The sequence below is a fragment of the Molossus molossus genome, unplaced genomic scaffold, assembly GCF_014108415.1.
Source record: "Molossus molossus isolate mMolMol1 unplaced genomic scaffold, mMolMol1.p scaffold_m16_p_7, whole genome shotgun sequence".
Lineage (NCBI taxonomy): Eukaryota > Metazoa > Chordata > Mammalia > Chiroptera > Molossidae > Molossus > Molossus molossus.
In genome coordinates this window covers 60,941,185-60,960,598 of record NW_023425401.1, presented here as the reverse complement: position 1 = coordinate 60,960,598, position 19,414 = coordinate 60,941,185, and the positions used below count along the sequence as shown (strand labels likewise).

The 19,414-nt window shown below is 40.5% G+C and overlaps 2 protein-coding genes across 11 annotated transcripts in view; one reads left to right on the top strand and one right to left on the bottom strand.

Moving 5' to 3' along the window:
* The window catches only part of DUS4L (dihydrouridine synthase 4 like), a 103,830-nt gene extending 89,773 nt beyond the window's left edge, over positions 1-14,057 (bottom strand). For 4 of the 6 annotated variants that reach the window (XM_036246981.1, XM_036246982.1, XM_036246984.1 and 1 more), the window contains exon 1: positions 4,826-4,962. In XM_036246981.1, the coding sequence (XP_036102874.1) occupies positions 4,826-4,941 (116 nt within the window). In that variant the 5' untranslated portion in view covers positions 4,942-4,962. Of the gene's footprint in view, positions 1-4,825; positions 4,963-13,952 lie in introns of those variants that run through there. The other 2 variants (XM_036246987.1, XM_036246985.1) reach the window with 2 other exon arrangements.
* A 164-nt stretch (positions 14,058-14,221) lies between these two features.
* COG5 (component of oligomeric golgi complex 5) overlaps positions 14,222-19,414 on the top strand; it is a 439,997-nt gene continuing 434,804 nt past the window's right edge. For all 5 annotated transcript variants that reach the window (XM_036246141.1, XM_036246143.1, XM_036246142.1 and 2 more), the window contains exon 1: positions 14,222-14,326. In XM_036246141.1, the coding sequence (XP_036102034.1) occupies positions 14,233-14,326 (94 nt within the window). In that variant the 5' untranslated portion in view covers positions 14,222-14,232. The remainder of the gene's footprint in view (positions 14,327-19,414) is intronic.

Here is a 19,414-nt window from a genome sequence, read left to right as displayed (position 1 = left end):
CCCTTCAGAAAAACAGTATGGAATTTCCTCCAAAAACTAAAAATATAATTGCCATAAGATCCAACAATTACACTTCAGGGTACATACCTAAAAGAATTGAAAACAGGGTCTCAAAGAGATATTTATAGACCCATGTTCATGGCAGCATTATTCACAATAGCCAAAAGATGGAAGCAACCCAAGTTCTCATCAATAAACAAACAAAATGTGATATATACATATAATATCATTCAGCTGTAAAAAGGAAATTCTGATACAAGCTACAACATGGATGAATCTTGAGGATATTATGCTAAGTGAAATAAACTAGTCTCAAAAAGATAAATATGGTATGATACCACTTATACAAAGTACATAGATTAGTCAGATTCATAAAGGGAGACAGAATGGTGGTTGCCAGAAACTGGGGGCAACAGAGAATAGGATTTATTTTTTAACTGGTATAGAGTTTGTTTTATAAGATGAAAAGAGATTGGATGTAGAAAAATCTGAATTTACTTAACAGTACTGAAGTGTACACTTAAAAATGTATAAAATAGTAAATTTTAAGTTGATTGTATTTGACCACAATTAAAAAAATTTAAAAACCAACTCAAAATCAGCAAATAATCCAATTAGAATATTAGCGAAAGACAAGCATTTCTTCAACAATATACAGATGGCAAATAAACACATGAAAAGATGTTCAATGTCATTAGCCATATAGGAAATGGAACCATAATGAGATATCACTGCAAACCTATGAGAATGGCTAAAATAAAAAAGTGACATTATGAAAAGCTTGTGAGGAGGAGAAACCAGATTCCTCATATATTGTTAGTGGGAGCATAAAACAGAACAGCCACTCTGGAAAAGTTTGGCAGATTCTTAATACACGACGTAAAACTACCATATGACCCAAATATTACAGTCCCGGGGGTTTGTCCTAGATAAATGAAGACTTATGTTCACAAAAACACCAGTGCACAAATGCTTAATATACATTATTTTTTTTTTTTTTAGTTAATTAATATATTTTTGTTACAAATGTTTCTCCTTTTCCCCCACTGGTTCTCCCCCCCACCCTCCCTGCCCTGTCCCCAGCTTTGTTGTCCATTGTTCATGCATACATGCATATAAGTTCTGTGGTTTATCTCTCCCCCACCACCCCCTCTTCTGGGGATTGTCAGTCTGTACCCAACTTCCAAGTCTCTGGGAGTACCCCATTCCTCAGACTGTTATGTTCATTATATTCCACAAATAACTGAGATCATATGATACTTGTCTTTCTCTGTTGGCTTGTTTCGCTTAGGATAATACTTTCCAGGTCTCTCCATGTAGTCTCAAAGGATAAGAGATCTTTCTTTCTTACAGCTCATAGTACTCCATTAGGTATATGTACCACAGCTTTTTTATCCATTCTACTGATGGGACACTTGGGCTGTTTCCAGATCTTAGCTATTGTAAATAGTGCTGCTACAAACATAGGGGTACATATATTCTTTCTGATTGGTGTTTCAGGCTTCTTAGGGTATATTCCTAGAAGCAGGATCACTGGGTCAAATGGCAGTGCAATTTTTAATTTTTTGAGGCAACACCATATTGTTTTCCAGAGTGGCTGCACTAGTCTGCATTCCCACCAGCAGTGTACTAGAGTCCCCTTTTCTCCACACCCTCGCCAACACTTGTTGTTTGATGATTTGTTGATGGTGGCCATTCTGACAGGTGTGAGGTGATACCTCATTGTGGTTTTAATTTGTATCTCTCTGATGATTAGTGATGTTGAGCATTTCTTCATTATGTCTCTTAGCCATTTGTATGTCCTGTTTGGAGAGGTGTCTGTTTAGTTCCTCTGCCCATTTTTTAATTGGGTTCTTTGTCTTCCTGTTGTTGAGTTGTATGAGCACTGTATATATATTGGAAACTAACCCTTATCTGATATATCATTGGCAATTATGCTCTCCCATACAGTGGGTAGCCCTTCCATTTTGATGATTGTATCTTTCACTGCGCAGAAGCTTTTGAGTTTGATGTAGTGCCATGTGTCCATTTTCTCCTTTGTTTCTGTTGCCTTAGGTGATGTGTCAGTGAAAATTCTGCTGCGTATGATGTCCGAAATTTTGTTGCCTACAGTTTCTTCTAGGATTTTTATGGATTCATGAGTCACATTTAAGTCCTTTATCCATGTTGAGTTTATTCTTGTGTGGTGTGTAAGTTGATGGTCTAGTTTCATTTTTCTGCATGTAGCTGTCCAATTTTCCCAACACCATTTATTAAGGCGGCTGTCCTTACTTCATTGTATGCTCTTGCCACCTTTGTCAAATATTAACTGAGCATATTGCCTTGGGTCTATTTCTGGGTTCTCTCTTCTGTTCCATTGGTCTATATGCCTGTTCTTGTGCCAGTACCAGGCTGTTTTGATTACAGTGGCTTTGTAGTATAACCTGAAATCTGGTAATGTGATCCCTTCAACTTTCTTCTTTTTCAAGATTGCTGTGGCTATTTGAGGTCTTTTCTGATGTCATATGAACTTTTGAAGTATTTGTTCTAATTCTATGAAGTATGCCGTCGGTATTTTGATGGGGATTGCATCGAATCTATAGATTTGATTGGGTAGTATGGACATTTTATTTTATTATTATTTTTTTTATCCTCACCCGAGGACATTTTTTTCATTTTTTTGTTCAGGTAGAGTGGGAGGGAGAGAGAGGAAGAGAGAGAGAGAGAGAGAGAGAGAAACATCGATGTGAAAGGGACACATCGAGTGGCTGCCACCTGCACGACCAACCAGGGCCGGGGACAAACTGCAACCGAGGTACATGCCCTTAGCGGGAACCGAACCCGGGTCTCTCCGGACCGCAGGCCAACGCTTTAACTGTTGAGCCAAACCAGCCAGGGCTGCTATCGCTTTCTTGATGTTAATTTTGTATCCTGCTCCTTTTCCAAATTCATTTGTTAAGTCTAGTAAAATTTGACGGTGTCTTTGGGGTTTTCTATGTATAGTATCATGGCATCTGCGAATGATGACAGTTTCACTTCCTCCTTTCCAATTTGGATTCCTTTTATTTTTTCTTCATGTCTGATTGCTGTGGCTAAAACTTCCAGTACAATGTTAAATAAGAGTGGCGAAAGTGGGCATCCTTGCTTTGTTTCTGTTCTTAAGGGAAATACTTTTAGTTTTTGCCCATTGAATATGATGTTGGCTATAGGTCTTTCATATATGGCCTTTATTATGTCAAGATATGATTCCTCTATTCCCACATTGCTGAGCATTTTTATCAGAAATGGATGCTGGATTATGTCGAAGGCTTTTTCGGCATCTATTGATATGATCATGTGGTTTCTAGTCTTCATTTTATTTATGTGGTGTATCACGTTTATTGATTTGCAAATATTGTACCAGCCTTGCATCCCTGGGATGAATCCCACTTGGTCATGGTGAATAATTTTTTTGGTGTATTGCTGCATCCGATTTGCTAGTATTTTGTTCAGGATTTTGGCATCTATGTTCATTGGGGATATTGGCCTATAGTTTTCTTTCTTTGTAGTGTCTTTTTCTGGTTTTGGAATAGAATTATGCTGGCTTCATAAAATGAGTTTGGAAGTCTTCCTTCTTCTTGAATTTTGTGAAATAGTTTGAGGAGAATGGGTGTTAGTTCTTCTTTGAATGTTTGGTTAAATTCCCCCAAGAAGCCATCCGGGCCTGGACTTTTGTTTGCTAGGAGAGTCTTGATTACATCTTCAATTTCTTCTGTTTTTATTGGTCTGTTCAATTTTTCTATCTTCCTGGTCCAGTTTTGGGAGCCTGTATGTTTCTCGAAATTTGTCCATTTCCCTTAGATTGTCGAATTTGTTGACATATAATTGTTCACAGTAGTTGTTAATCCATTATATCTTTATAGGTGGGGGTTATAAGCACTACCATTTCTATAGATATAAAAATTGAAGCTTAAAGAGGTTAATTGTTTACTCAGGGCCACCCACATACTAGGCAAGTGGTAATACCGGGACTCAAGCCTTGATCATGATCTGAAAGCTAAGTGAAGATCCCACATGGTGAGGTGGTCTTACTTTTATTTTTACTAAAGAAAAGTTTAGTTTTTCTTTATTGATTTTAGTGAGAGAGGAAGGAAGAGGGAGAGAGAGGTAGAAACATCAATGAGAGAACATTGACCGGCTGCCCCTGGCATGCCCCCCACTGGGGACCGGGCCAAAAACCTGGGCTTATGCCCTTACTGGGAATTGAACCGTGACCTCTTGGTGTATGGGTTTACGCTCAACCACTGAGTCACACCAGCCAGTATGTTTTACTTTTAAAAATTCAGAGCATAGCCCAGCCGGAGTGGCTTAGTGGTTGAGGTTCGACACGTGCACCAAGGGATCACTGGTTTTAACTGAGTTTTTAGTGAGAGAGCTAGAAACATAAATGTGAGAGATACATCAATTGGCTGCCTCCTGCATGCCTCCTACTAGGGATCAGGTCCACAACTGGGCATGTGCCCTGACCAGGAATTGAACCAGGACCTCGCAGTCCATGGGATGTTGCTCATTCCAGTGAGCCACACCTGCCAGGCATTAATCTCTATTTTTAATACTAGTAGGGCCCGGCTGGTGTGGTTCAGTGGTTGAACGCCGACCTATGCACCAAGAGGCTGCTGGTTAGACTCCCCGGTCAGGGCACGTTCCCAGTTGTGGACCAGATCCCCAGTGTGGGGCATGCAGGAGGTGGCCAATCCATGTTCTCTCTCATCAACGTTTCTCTCTCTCTCTCTCCCTTCCTCTCTAAAATCAATAAAGAAAAAAAAACCAACAGCATAAAAAGAAATGATCATTTAAAAATACTTACTTTGAATATCGAACCATTGGGGCAGAGACTTTTACCAGCTGCCCAGAATGAAACATTTCTATTGGATCTTTTTTTCTTTCTTGACATACTGTGGTTTGAATGCAGTCATTTTTCATGAACACAGATTTGTTTCAAATCTGAAAAAACAATGAGTTTACATAGAGAAGAGTTATTTTCATTAGATGAATTCCTATCATTCTAATACTTTCAATTGCCAAGAACATACGTTTTTTATCAGGCTCAGGGGCTCAGAAATCTTTTTAGCTTCTTTTCAAATAGGACACTACAAAATTCTGCTTTTGATAGTTTTAGTACACTGGGAAATTATAATGGTTATGTTTTGTACAGATTATGCTTGTTCATGTCAAACATTAACTGTTTCAAATTCTATACTTAACTCATTATAGTAACATTTTCTGCTCATATTAATAAATGATCAAGATAGCCCTGGCCAGTCTGGCTCAGCAGTTAAAGTGTCGGACCATGGACCAAAGGGTTGCGGATCCGATCCCCAGTTGAGGGCATGTACCTGGTTTGCAGGTTCAACATCTGGCCCTGACTGGGGTCGTACAGGAGGCAACCAATTGATGTGTCTCTGTCACAATGATGTTTCTTTTTCTCCCTCTCCCTCCCTCTCTTTAAAAATCAATAAAAATATATTTAAAAAAATAAAATCAAGCTACTGAAAATTAGTAGAGTATTTTTCATAGTATAGCATGTTACAATTGTTCATGTTATTTTTTTCTTTTTAAATGTATCTTTATTGTTGAATGTATTACAGGTGTCCCTCATTTTTTCCCCCCTTAACCCCCTCCTCCCCACTCCCACCCCCATCCAACCTTCCCCACAGTACTGTATGTGTCTATTGGTTATGCATATAAGTTCTTTGGTTTCTGTCTTCCTGCTCCACCTCCCCTCTTCCCTTTGATGTTTGTCAGACTAACAACCAATTTGTACTTCTTAATCCCTTCATCTTTTTTACCCATTTCCCCAATCCCCCTCCCATCTGTCAACCAAGAAAAAGTTCTCTGTATCTGTGAGCCTGTTTCTGTTATGCTTGCTCATTTTGTTTGTAGATTCAATTGTTGCTAAATATGTATTAATTAATCGCCATTTTATTGTTCATATTTTTGTTCTTCTTTAAGAAGATCCTTTAAAAATCTTATATAATACTGGTTTGGTAGTGATGAATTCCTTTAGCTTTTTCTTGTCTAGGAAACTCTTAATATGTCAACCAATTCTAAATGATAGCTTTGCAGGACAGAGTAATCTTGGTTGTAGGTCCTTGGTTTTCTTTTCTTTTTTTTTGGCATCAGTATATTTCCTTGCCATTGCTCATCTATTTTTCAACCACACTAGATAAATTGTAACCTTATTAAATACATGGTGACAAGTTAACTAATAAAGCTCAAGACACAGGGACAAATTAACACTCTTAGGCTAAATGGGGTTCATAAGCAATGAGTATTAGAATTTTTGAGTTGTGATGAAACCACTGACATGTATAAACCTTTACATTGCATTATTAATCATATTACATGATACTTTTAGAAGCCATTCATACTTTCTATCATAAGTAGAATAAAATATGTGAAAAGTTTCCCTTTTAAGTGCAAAATTTAAATTTTGATAGCCAAATAATTTACTTAGAAAAATGCAAAATACACATTTCAGGATTAGTCCTGCAAGATGTAATTAAAGGTAGATACCATTTAAATATTAAAAGTTTTATTTGGTTTTCAGGTTCTTATTTTCTTTTGTTGTTGTTGTTGGAAAGCTTTTCTTTTTTTTTTTTTATTAATTTTTGTTACAGATCTTTTTCCCCCACTGATTCCCCCCTCCCCCTCCCTCCCTGCCCTTTCCCCAGTTTGTTGTCCATGTCCACTGTTCATGCATACATGCATATAAGTTCTGTGGTTTATCTCTCCCCCAGTACTCCCTCTTCTGGAGATTGTCAGTCTGTACCTCCCTCCGCGTCTCTGGGACTACCCCATTCCTCAGACTGTTATGTTCATTATATTCCACAAATAACTGAGATCATATAAAACTTGTCTTTCTCTGTTTGGCTTGTTTCACTTAGGATGATACTTTCCAGGTCCCTCCATGTAGTCTCAAAGGATAAGAGATCTTTCCTTCTTACAGCTGCATAGTACTCCATTGTGTATATGTACCACAGCCTTTTTATCCATTCGTCTACTGATGGACACTTGAGCTGTTTCCAGATCTTAGCGATTGTAAATAGTGCTGCTACAAACATGGGGGTACATATTTCTTTCTGATTGGTGTTTTAGGCTTCTTAGGGTATATTCCTAGAAGTGGGATTACTGGGTCAAATGGAAGTTCAATTTTTAATTTTTTTGAGGTAACACCATATTGTTTTCTAGAGTGGCTGCACCAGTCTGCATGCCCACCAGCAGTGCACTAGAGTCCCCTTTTCTCCACACCCTCGCCAACACTTGTTGTTTGATGATTTGTTGATGGTGGCCATAGGTCCTTGGTTTTCATCGCTTTAAACATTTCTTGCCACTCTCTTCTGGCTTGCAAAATTTCTTTTGAGAAATCAGCTGACAGTCTTACGGGAGCTCCATTGTAGGTAACTAACTGCTTTTCTCTTACTGTTTTTAAGATTTTCTCTTTTTCTTTAACCTTTTGCATTTTGATGATGATGTTATTCGTGTGGACCTCTTTGGGTTCATCTTGTTTGGGACTCTATGCTTTCTGGACTTGTATGTCTGTTTCCTTCAACAAGTTCGGGAAGTTTTCTGTCACTATTTTTTCAAATAGGCTTTCAATTTCTTGCCCTCTCTCTTCTCCTTCTGGCACTCCCATGACGTGAATGTTGGTACACTTGAAATTGTCCCACCGGCTCCGTGTACTATTCTCATATATTTTATATGCTTTTTTCTTTTTGCTGTTCTGATTGGGTGTCTTTGCTTCCTTATATTCCCACTTGATGGTTTGCTTCTTGGCTTGAGCTACTCTATTATTGATTCCCCATTAATAATTCTTTATTTCAGTTTGTGCACCCTTTATTTCTGACTGGTCCTTTTTCATGCTCTTGAGGTCCTCATTGAGTTCCTTGACATTCTCACAAAGTTCCTTGAAATTCTAAGTTCACTGAGCATCCTTATAAGCAGTGCTTTGGACTTCACATCTGTTAGATTGCTTATCCCATTTCATTTAGTTCTCCTGGAGTTGTGTTCTGTTCTTTTATTTGGGACATGTTTATGTATCATGTAGTGTTGCTATGTCTCCTAACCTATTATATTAGGTGTCCTGTAGGGTCCAGTGGCACCCCAGCTGGGTCCTGAAGGTGCACCCCTTGTGTGGACTTTACACAGCTGTGTTGTAATTGAGTCTTGATTGCTGTTGGCACATCAATGGGAGGGATTTACTCAGGCTGATCAGTTACAAGAACTGGCTGTGCCCACTGACCACCAACCTCTGACTACCTTTGATGATCAGCTGTGCAGGGGCACACCACACTGAGGAAGACTTACTTCAGCAGAGCTCTGGTACCCACTGGTCCATTCCTTGAGTGTGTCACTTGTGGAGGTGGTTGGGTGGTGGTGCTTCGACATGGTCTGAAGCTGTCTACTGGGTGTGCTGGCTCTTGGGCAACTAATTGCCTATGTTCTACCTGGGGCCACCAGGCATATGGTATAAAGTGATTTGGTGATGGCTGCTTCTTTGCTGGGCTTGAAGGTGTCCAGGCAAAGCCAATCTGTGAACCAAGGTTGGCTGCTTCTAGTGCCAGGCTTGGGACCACTTAGTGAGAGGTATGGGGCTCATTGAGGCCAGACACTGCTTGTTTGAGAAATCTGAAGCAGGAGCCCAAACAGGTGAATCCTATGATAAAGCCACTGGAAACAGCTTGGGTGGGGCAGGGCCTCAGGGACTCACCAGTTGGGGTAAACAGTGTAAGCCAGGTTGCTGGAGTCCTAGATATGGCACCTATCTGCGGGTACCGTGGGGGCGTGCTCACCAAAGGAATAATGGCCTCCAATAGCAGGTCTGTCTGGGAGAAAGCTGCCTCTCCAACTCTCACCCCGATGCCAAACAACTCAGTTCTTCCCCATGTCTCTGGTTCCTTTCAAGCTACCTCCCCAATGTTGGAGCCCAGAAGGAGCAAGTTGAGTAAGTCCCTGTGCGGGCCGTTTAAGAGGAACTGCCTAGAGCTCCAGGAGCCTCAGCCTCCCTCAGACTCAGTTCCCAATGGTTTTTACAGCCAGAAGTTATGGGACTTCTCTTCCTGGCACTGGAACCTGAGCTGCGGGCCTGGTGTAGGACAGGGACCCCTTGCTCCTCAGAAAGGACTTTCCCAGCTGAGGTATTCCTCCATATTTTTATCCACTACACATGGTTGTGGGGCCAGCCTATCCACGCTTCTACCCCACCTACCAGTTTCAGTGTGGCTTCTTTAATTTCATCGTTGTAGGACTTCCATTCAGCTTGATTTCAGATGGTTCTGAAGGATGTTTGTTCTATAGTTAGTTGTAATGTTGGTGTGGTTGTTTTTCATGTTATTTATTTTAATTTTTGGCAGTGATAAACCAGAAAATTTGATTGGAATCATTTCATTTATCATTGGTGTATGAATGGCACTTTGAAAGTTTTATCCAGGAAAGTTAAATGGCATTAATTGAACGACTTTAAGTAGTAGTTAGCATTTCAAAAGATAAATTGGTATGTTTAATATTTATTCTTAGTCTCAAATCCTATTCTTTTACCTAAATCAGAAGGCAAAAAACCAACCAACCAACTAACCAACCAACAAAACCCACCAATCTTTATTAACGATTTAAATGTCGTATTATCTAATGAAAATTTCAATTATAAATATATTGCATAGTAAATCACTTTTATAAAGTGATTAAAGAGGTACAAGTGATTAAATTAGATAATCCATAGTATTTTATTGTTGCTATACTTAAATTCTATAATTTCATACTGTTAGCTGCTTTCCATATTTCAGTTTTTGGCCTTAGTAACTTAGAAACAGATATGGGCTAACTTTATAAAGGTTGACTTGTTCAACATGCAATTTTTATTTGGCTAATCCTGAAAGTAGTGATATAACCTAAATATAAACCAATTATTTCTATTTCCTTAAGCAGAATGTTCAGGTGGAATACTAAAAACTTGCTTTACTAATCACTGTTCAATTAGCCTGACTTTATTAGCATCTTATCTTTTATCTTTTTTATAATAAAAATTAATTAGAACGATATAAGCCACATATATAAAGTATAAGCAACAAAACAGTTCTTTTCATAAATCAAACCTGTTCCTTTTCTCCTGCATTTCATATGCTGGTTATGCCATCACTATCTACCCCTACTCACTCAAGTCAGAAACCTAGGGTTCCCTATACTTCTTCATCTCCTGCAAGTGTACCATCTCAAACAAGTGGTACCTTTAATGAAAACTTCAACACATCTTCATTGCCCCACAGTCTCTGTACATACTCATTATCCCCCATCCTGATAGCCTTTTTGGAGTCCCAGATAGAGTTGATCTTATTTACCTGTTATACCCATTTCTCTGTTATGTTATCATGTTCATTTGCAATTACTTTTCTAAAATACAGTAACACATATCTATCTCTTAATGTGTTTTTGAGGGTGTGGACATGTATTATTCATTCAGCAAATAATAATTTCTTGCTACATGTTAGAAATACAGATGAAAATATATTTCCTATGTCCTTAAAAACATATTAGACATACACAAAACAACAGCTCCAACACACACACAATTTAACTATTGTGTAAATAACTGTCTAGTGAAGTGAAGGGAGTAAACAATAGAGGAAGGAAAGCTTCAGCTGACACTACACAGGAGGTGGTGGAGTGTCCAGCTACAGAAAAGAACATGTATAAAACCAGATGCTTGAAAGTGCTTGATGATTTCAGTGAACCATTAGTAATTTAGTGTTGCTTGAGTTCTAACTGAACTAAAGAGGGAAAGGACCTAGACAATAATGGGCCTTATATACTAGGTTAAGACTTTTTTAGAATTTATAATGCAGGGCAGTGATTTTCAACTTCTTCATCTCATGACACTTAAACTAATTACTAAAATTCTGTGACACATCAAAAATCCTATTTTTTGCAAATCTGACAAAAAATAGGTACATTTTTTTTTCTTTGATTTTAGAGAGAGGAAAGGAGAGGGGGAGAGAGAAACATGGATGAGAGAGAAACATCAATCAGCTGGCTCCTGCATGCCCCCTATTAGAGATCGAGCCCACAACCTGGTCATGTGCCCAGACCAGAAATCAAACTGGAGACCTCCTTCCAGGTGCATGGAACCACACTCAACCAAATGAGCCACATTGGCCAGGTAGGTATAATTTTTTAAGTTGACTTTTATGACTTAAAATAATTTTTTAAAACTTTATTGATTTTTAGAGAGAGAGGAAAGGAGAGAAACATTAATTTGTTGTTCCACTTTTTTATGCATTCATTGGTTGATTCTTGTATGTGCCCTGACTGGGGACTGAACCCATAACCTTGGCATATTGGGATGACATTATAACCAACTGAGCTACTGGGTCAGGGCAGGTACAATTTTGATACATTCACACCAGACAGCTATTGTTGTAATGGCTGCTGGCGTTTTTTGTTTTTTAAAAAAATAATTCTTCCTTATTGATTTTAGAGAGAAAGGAAGGGAGAGGGAGACAGAGACATCGATGAGAGAGAACACTGATTACTGGCCTCCCACATAGCCTCCAATGGGGAATTGGGCCCACAACCTGGGCATGTGCCCTGACTGGGAATCAAACTGGCAACCTCTTGGTGCATGGGTCGACGCTCAACCACTGAGCCACACCAGCCGGCCTGTTGTCATATTTTTATTTGACTATCGAAGGGAATAGAGGTCAGTGCACCCAAAAAAAGTCAGGTAGTGCATGTTTTTAAAATTCTCAAAGCATAGTTCTGGCCAGTGTAGCTCAGTTGGTTGGAGAGTCGTCCCCTATACTGAAAGTTTGTGAGTTAAAAAAAAAAAGAATATATATCCTCAGGTGAGGATTAACAACAAAGAATCAGGATGCCCAAACCATATCCCCGACCAATTAAATGTGAATCTTCGGGCTTAGGATGATGGCATCAGCAATTTTTAAAGCTCTCCAGGTGATTTCAACGTGCAACCAAGTGTGGGAAAAAAATAAATCCATACACTCCAAAGCACCTGGTACAATTGCATATTTAGATGGGTCTTTACCTCACCTATTACCTCTTTTGGGATAAGATATATATTGAGTCTTAAATTTATAAACTGATGCTGGTATGTATAGCAGTGGCTGAAAACTTAATTGAATGAATAAATATTATGCAACTTTTAAAAAATCTTCCAGTGTAAAAGCCAAGCAAAGAAAAACAAATTTCATATTTTAAAGATAATGCCTATTAACATTCAAGAATTATTTAAATTGTGTATTGCAGATAATGAAACCTGAGTCTGAGCACGCTGCCCTTGACAATTCATGTGACCTCCATTCAGAACCATCAAGTCTATTCACACCAAAATGGAGATCAGATAAATTATATTATGAAAAACCTGAGACAGCCCTGGCCACTTTGGCTCAGAGGTTAGAGTGTGGGCCCCTGGACCAGTGAGTCCCGGTTTCGTTCTCGTCAAGGGCATGTACCTTGGTTTCTGTTTGTCCGGCTGTGGTCAGGGTCCTGCAGGAGACAACCAATCTATGTGTGTCTCCCTCCCTGCCACTCTATCTGAATATAAATAGAAAAGTATCCTCGGTGAGGATTAAAAAAAAAAAAATTAATAAAAAAACAAAACAAAAAAACCTGAGACAAACAGAAAGCATGCCCTGGTAGGTGAGGCTCAATTGGTTGAGCGTCAGTCCAGGCACTGAGAGGTCGCTCTCTGGTTGATTCCAGGTCAGGGCACATGCCCCGGTAGCTGTTCAATCCCGGTGTGCACAAGGTAGCCAATCTAGGTTTTTTCCCCCCTCATTGATGTTTCTCTCTCCCTTTCCAAAATCAATTAAAACGTTATTTTAAACATAGAGAAAGAAAACATAATGCACTGTATCATGAGACTTGCTCACTTGAGCTGTTACACATATTAAATGCATTTAGATTTATAAAGTACTTCGAAAAGTGTTTAGCACAGGGTAACTACTATTACGGCACCTTCTTTTTTTTTTATCCTCACCGGAGGATATTTTTCCATTTTTTGTACAGATAGAGTGGGAGGGAGAGAGAGGAAGGGAGAGAGAGAGAGAAACATCGATGTGAAGGGACACATCGAGTGGCTGCCACCCGCACGACCAACCAGGGCCGGGGACAAACTGCAACCGAAGTACGTGCCCTTAGCGGGAACCGAACCCGGGTCTCTCCGGACCGCAGGCCGACGCTCTAACCGCTGAGCCAAACTGGCCAGGGCTACGGCACCTTCTTGACATACTCTTCGCAGAATCAAGAGAACCACGTAGCTCTGAATTGAGGGGAAAAATGTTCCCTGTCTGTACATAAGGGAAACGTTGTAATACAGTTTCTTTTTATGAAGAAATGCTTACATTCCTTGTTACATACGTGATTGATCTATTAATTTATCAACATTTATCTTGGGAGAAATCTAGATAAACGAACAACGCAGATATAGCAGCGAAGACGACGACAACTAACTTGTTTTACAGCTTCAGTACTTACTTGAGTTATGGAAAATCCATGTTTGTAATATGAAAAAGTTTAGCATCACTTACAGCACGTGGCTGAGGCTGAGAGGATGTAGAAAAACAGGTCCTGATCTCATGGGAGGGAGGACAAGACTGAGTCCACCTGTTCTTTCCTGGTTCAGTCTTCCTTCTTCACCGACTGTCGGCTCTCCATAATTTTCACTATTCACCCCCGACTTTCTTCCCTAAGCTTTTCCTGCCTGCCTTTACCCCAGGACCGAGAATCAAGGCGTGGGACAGAGAAAGCTGGGTCACTAACTCCCCGCAGCTGTGCCTATGGAACGCAAGCCTAGTTCCCACAAACCTGCCTCCAGGAGGCCCTTGATCTTAGGTTAATTACCTGCTCTATCTTTTTTTATCCTCACCGGAGGATATTACCTGCTCTAGCGTTAAGCCCTGCGGCCACGATCCGGCACTCACCTTCTCTTCCGCCCGGGAAACGACACCAGCCCCAACGGTACAACGAGAGACGGCGCTTTCCGCGGGAGGGGCGGCTGCGGCTGAGGCTGCGGCTGAGGCTTCCCGGCTGCGCTGGGCCCTGGGCTCCCAGCTAGGACCCGCCCAGCAGCGGCCTATTAAGCCAATTCACCCCGCAGGCCCGGAGCCGTGGGCGGGGCGGAGCGGGTGGCGCCGGGATTTTGCGTCACCACTTGAGCAGGGCAGGCCCACCGCTGACGTCATTAACACGCTACCCGACAACATGGAAGGTGACGACGGCGGCGTCGCTGTGGCTGGCCATGGGGCTCTGAGCTCTCGAGCTGCTGCAGCGACAGTACGGGAGCTTCTGCAGGACGGTAAGAAGTTGGGATGGGTCGGGTCGTGGGGCTAGAGGGCTGTCCTGCTCCGCACTTGGGCCCAGGTGGTGGACTCAACCCGTCGTTTTGCAGAAAGTTTTCCGGTCTCGACGTGACCACTCCCCTCCGCCCGACCCCCTGGCGTCTGGGTGCTGGCCTCCTCTACCGGTTTCTTGGGACAACTGATTTCTGGTTGCTTCTCATTTCATCTGTACTCTCCACGCGCCTGGGGCTTCCCTGAAGCCCTGGGACCCCGCAGCCGGTGACTCACGTTGGCAGTCACCGGCTGCTGCTGCAGTTCTTGAGGAAAGGATGAAGCTTTCGATCCCATGAAAAGTGTAAGACCTAGAATAGATAACAGACCCAACATAAAGGAGGGCTTTATTTTTAGTTTTTGTTTTTTTTGTACTTGCCCCTAGTGGGAACCGAACCTGGGACTCTCTGGTCCGCAACCTGAGGCTCCAACCGCTGAGCCAAACCGGCCAAGGCAGAGGGCCTTATTTTTAAATACAGTTGGGAACATCCCCTCTGTTAAATTCTTGAACTGCACAGATGGCACCTCTTGCAGGTTCGTTTGTTTCTTTAAAGGCGTTTATCCACAACCACACGTGGGAGAGGATTTGGAGCATTTGTTCAGGCTGGGATTAACCACGTGTGTTGAATATAGGAGTTAGGTTTATTGACAGTTTTGGACAGAAATTGCTAGATATTAGGAGTAAGCTAAACATAGTACATTTGAAAAGCATATTAACTTGTATTACTCCAGTTAATAGGCCCAAATATCTTATTCTTAAGAATAAAGTTAAAATATCTAAGACCCTGCTTATCTGTTCCTAATTTTCTTCCCAAATTGTCACGTTCTACCTTGCATTAAAATAACTTGATAATTTAATCTTTTTCTATTGCATTGTAAGACCCCTTTAAAATTTTTTTTTTTTATCCTCACCTGAGGACATTTTTGCATTTATCTTCAGATAGAGCAGGAGAGAGAGAGCGAGAAACATCAATGTGAGAGGGACACATTGACTGGTTGCCACCCACGTGACCCCAACCGCCCCGGTCAAACTGCAATCCAGGTAAGTGCTCTTTGCAGGAACTGTTCCTGGGACTCTCTGGTCCATGGGCCCATGCTCTAAGCACTGAGCCAAACTGGACAGGGCTAAAAACTCCTTTTTATATTCCACAGTGTTAATAACATCATTTTGCATAGAGGGAGGGAGGGAGGGAGGGAGGAAGGAAGGGAGGGAGGGAGACTCAATTGGTTGAGCATCGTCCTGTGCATTGAAAGGTTGCTGGTTTGAATCCCTAGTTGGGGTGCATGCCAGAGAAAACGATCCAGGTTTCTCTCTCATGTCAGTGTTTCTCTCCCTCTGCCTTCCTCTCTGTCTACAAATCAATAAAAATATATTTTTTAAAAAACAGTGGTATATTTACACAATGGAGTACTTACTCAGCCATAAAAAACAGGAAAATCTTACCTTTTGTGATGGCATGGATGGACCTGGAGAATATTATGCTAGGTGAAATAAGCCAGTCAGGGAAAGACAAATACCATATGATTTCACTTACATGTGAAATCTAATGACCAAAATAAACTGACAAACAAAATAGAAACAATAATAGATACATAGAACAGACTGATAACTGTCATAGGGGAGGAGGTTGGGGGCGGGGGGGGGGGGGTGCTGAGTGACAAAGGTGAAGAGATTAAGAAGAAAAAAAAATACCACATAGACAAACACAACAATTATGATAGTTGCCGGAGGGACAAGGTGGTGAGAGGTGGAAGAGGACAAAGGGGATAAATGGTGGCAGTAAGAGACTTGACTTTGGGTGGTGAGTGCACAATACAGTATGCAGCTAATATATAGAATTGTACATTTGAAACCTATATGATTTTATTGACCAGTGTCATCCCAATAGATTGAATACAATTTTTTTTTAATGGACACTTAAAAAAAAAAATCCTCACCAGAGAACATGCTTAGAGAAAAAGAGAGAGGGGGAGAAACATTGACTTGTGAGAGAAACATGGGTTGTTTGTCTTCCATATGTGTCCTGACCAGGGATTGAAGCTGCAACCCAGGTACGTGTCCTGGCTGGGAATGAAACTGGCAACTTTTTGGTCCTCAACCAACTGAGCCACTTTGGCTGGGCTATGTTTGATTTTTGTAAGATCTTTTATACTGTACTGATCACTTTCTTTAAGCTGTTCTTTTGTTTTTTTGCTATTCTCTCCTGTTTCTCTTTCTTTCTCTTAGAGTACTCCTTAGTCTCTGATTGTTTTCATTTTCTCTACCTCCAAATTTTTGGTTTCCTTGGCTTCTGAACTCTTATCTTCCTTCATTTTCCTCTCTTTGTACATTCTAAAATTTTTTCCTAAGCCATCTGATATTTTTTCATGGTTTCAAAATTAATATCTATGCACACAAATACACACATGTATGGTCCTTATCTTCTAAGCCATAGAACTACTGTCTACTGGACATTTCTGTCTTGATAGTGAACAAGCACTAGTAGTTCTACATATAAAAACCTACACATGAATAAATATTACAAGTTCGACATATGAAAAAGTGAAATGGATTTTTAAAAACTCTTTCACCTAACCTTTTGCTCTGGTACTTTCTGTTACCAATAATTACATGTGGTTAGTTCGAAGTGTGCTTGTTTCCCATGTAGATTATGAATTTCTTGGACGCAGGAGTATGTTCATGTTCATCTTTATGTAAAGAGGCCTAGTGGTCTGGCTTAATGCACAGCTGAATTCCTTATATCAGTTACTTAATCAAGGAACTTAGGAATCATCGTTCTTGCTCTACCTAATCACCCATTTTCAGATTGACTCTAAGTCCTACACATTATAGTACCTGAATATTTGTCAAGTTTGTCATTTCCTTGATATATGCCACTGTTTTAGGCTTTCATCATACAACTTGGGCTGTTAACATAGCACCTTACTGGTTTCTGTCTCTGTTCCATGGGTTTGCTGGTAAATCAACTTTCTGGGAAAATAGGAAAAGCCCTGATTTTGTAGGGTATGCCAATTTCTGTGGTGTAAATCTTTTCACTGTAGTCAATTTTTATATACTTACATATGATGTCAACTGGCTCACACAATTCCTCAAAATTTAACAGCCCTCAGGAGCCACTGTGAGCCAGCTGCAAAACACCACTGTGTGACTGATCCCTTCTCACTCGTCCTCCATACTGCTGATAGAAACTGTTCTTAAAGCTGATAGTGCTCTTTCTTGGCTTTAAAACCTTAAATGGGATATAGTCTGAACATTTGGATGTTTTACTAGCCTCTTTTTAAACTACCCCCACCCCAGCCTACTTTTAGGAACCACAGTTCCTGTTACAGTCATCCCTCGCCACTTCACGCTTCAACTTTTGGGTCTTCACGGTCTTTTCGCGGTCTTTTCAAATACTATACTATATTTGAAAAAACCGGGATAGAGTGAAGCTACGAAAGTCAAAGCATGAAGTGGTGAGGGATGACTGTATATAAATAAAGAAGCCTACTTCGGGGAAATTCATTTATCGCAGTACAGTCTGGAAGTGATTAACTGCGATAAATGAGGGCCGACTGTATTATTAACATTTCCTGCCCAACACACACACTGTGGTTCATACACATTGGAGGTCAGTATTCCCCTTATTTCTGATATTTGCTGCCTCTAAACCTTCTCTTCTTGGAATGGCCTTCTCCATTGTCTGTATGGCAGGCTCCCTAATTCTGAGAACTACTTGACAGTCTGGAAGGAAATGGTTCTCAGAATTAAGGCCAACGTAGCAATTTCCTTCATTTACTCCACTCTTTGAAAGTAGTCAAGAATGCAGAATGATACTTCAGCTGATCTGTAGATTAATTAATTAATTCAACCAACACTGAGTATCTGGCATGTGTCAGGCATTGTTCAGGTTCTAGGGTTGTGATAGTAAATAAAGACCTTGTCCTCACGGAGCACCATATGTGTAGGTATGTGTGTACACACACACACACACACACACACACACACACACACACACAGTGGATACAGACAATTGAGGTGTTTTCATAAGTACTCTGGTTTACTTGTTTCATAATCTCTCAGGACAGTCTTATCTATATTCATAATATGGTTAGGAAATAGTGGTTTATACCTACATTGAGCTCACTTCTATATATCTATTTTTACTTTTTTGTTGGTTTTTTTTTTCAATTTTATTTTGGTTACAGATGTTTCTCCTTTTTTACCCCATTGGCACCCTCCTCCCCATCCCGCTCGCCCCGTCCCCGGCTTTGTTGTCCATGTCCATTGGTTATGCATACATGCGTATAAGTTCTGTGGTTTATCTCTTCCTACCCCCCACTACCCCCTCTTTTGAGGGTTGTCAGTCTGTACCCTACTTCCGTGTTTCTGGATCTACCCTATTCCTCAGACTGTTATATTCACTATATTTCATATATAAGTGAGATCATGTGGTATTTGTCTTTTTCTGCTTGGCTTGTTTCACTTAGGATAATACTTCGCAGGTTTCTTCATGTCGTCTCAAAGGATAAGAGATCTTTCTTTCTTACAGCTGCATAGTACTCCTCTGTGTATATGTACCACAGCCTTTTTAGCCATTCGTCTATTGATGGACACTTGGGCTGTTTCCAGATCTTAGCTATTATAAATAGTGCTGCTATGAACATGGGGGTACATATATTCTTCCTAATTAGTGTTTCAGGCTTCTTAGGGTATATTCCTAGAAGTGGGATCACTGGGTCAAATGGGAGTTCAATTCTCAATTTTTTGAGGTAACACCATATTTTCCATACTGGCTGCACCAGTCTGCATTCCCACCAGGAGTGTACTAGAGTCCCCTTTTCTTCACACCCTCGCCAACACTTGTTGCTTGATGATTTGTTGATGGCAGCCATTCTGACAGGTGTGAGGTGATACCTCATTGTTGTTTTAATTTGCATCTCTCTGATGATTAGTGATGTTGAGCATTTCTTCATATGTTGATTTTTTGTTTTTTTTTAATCTTTATTGTTGGATGTAAAATGTATTACAGATGTTCCACATTTTTCCCCCATTGACCCCCTCCTCCTCACTC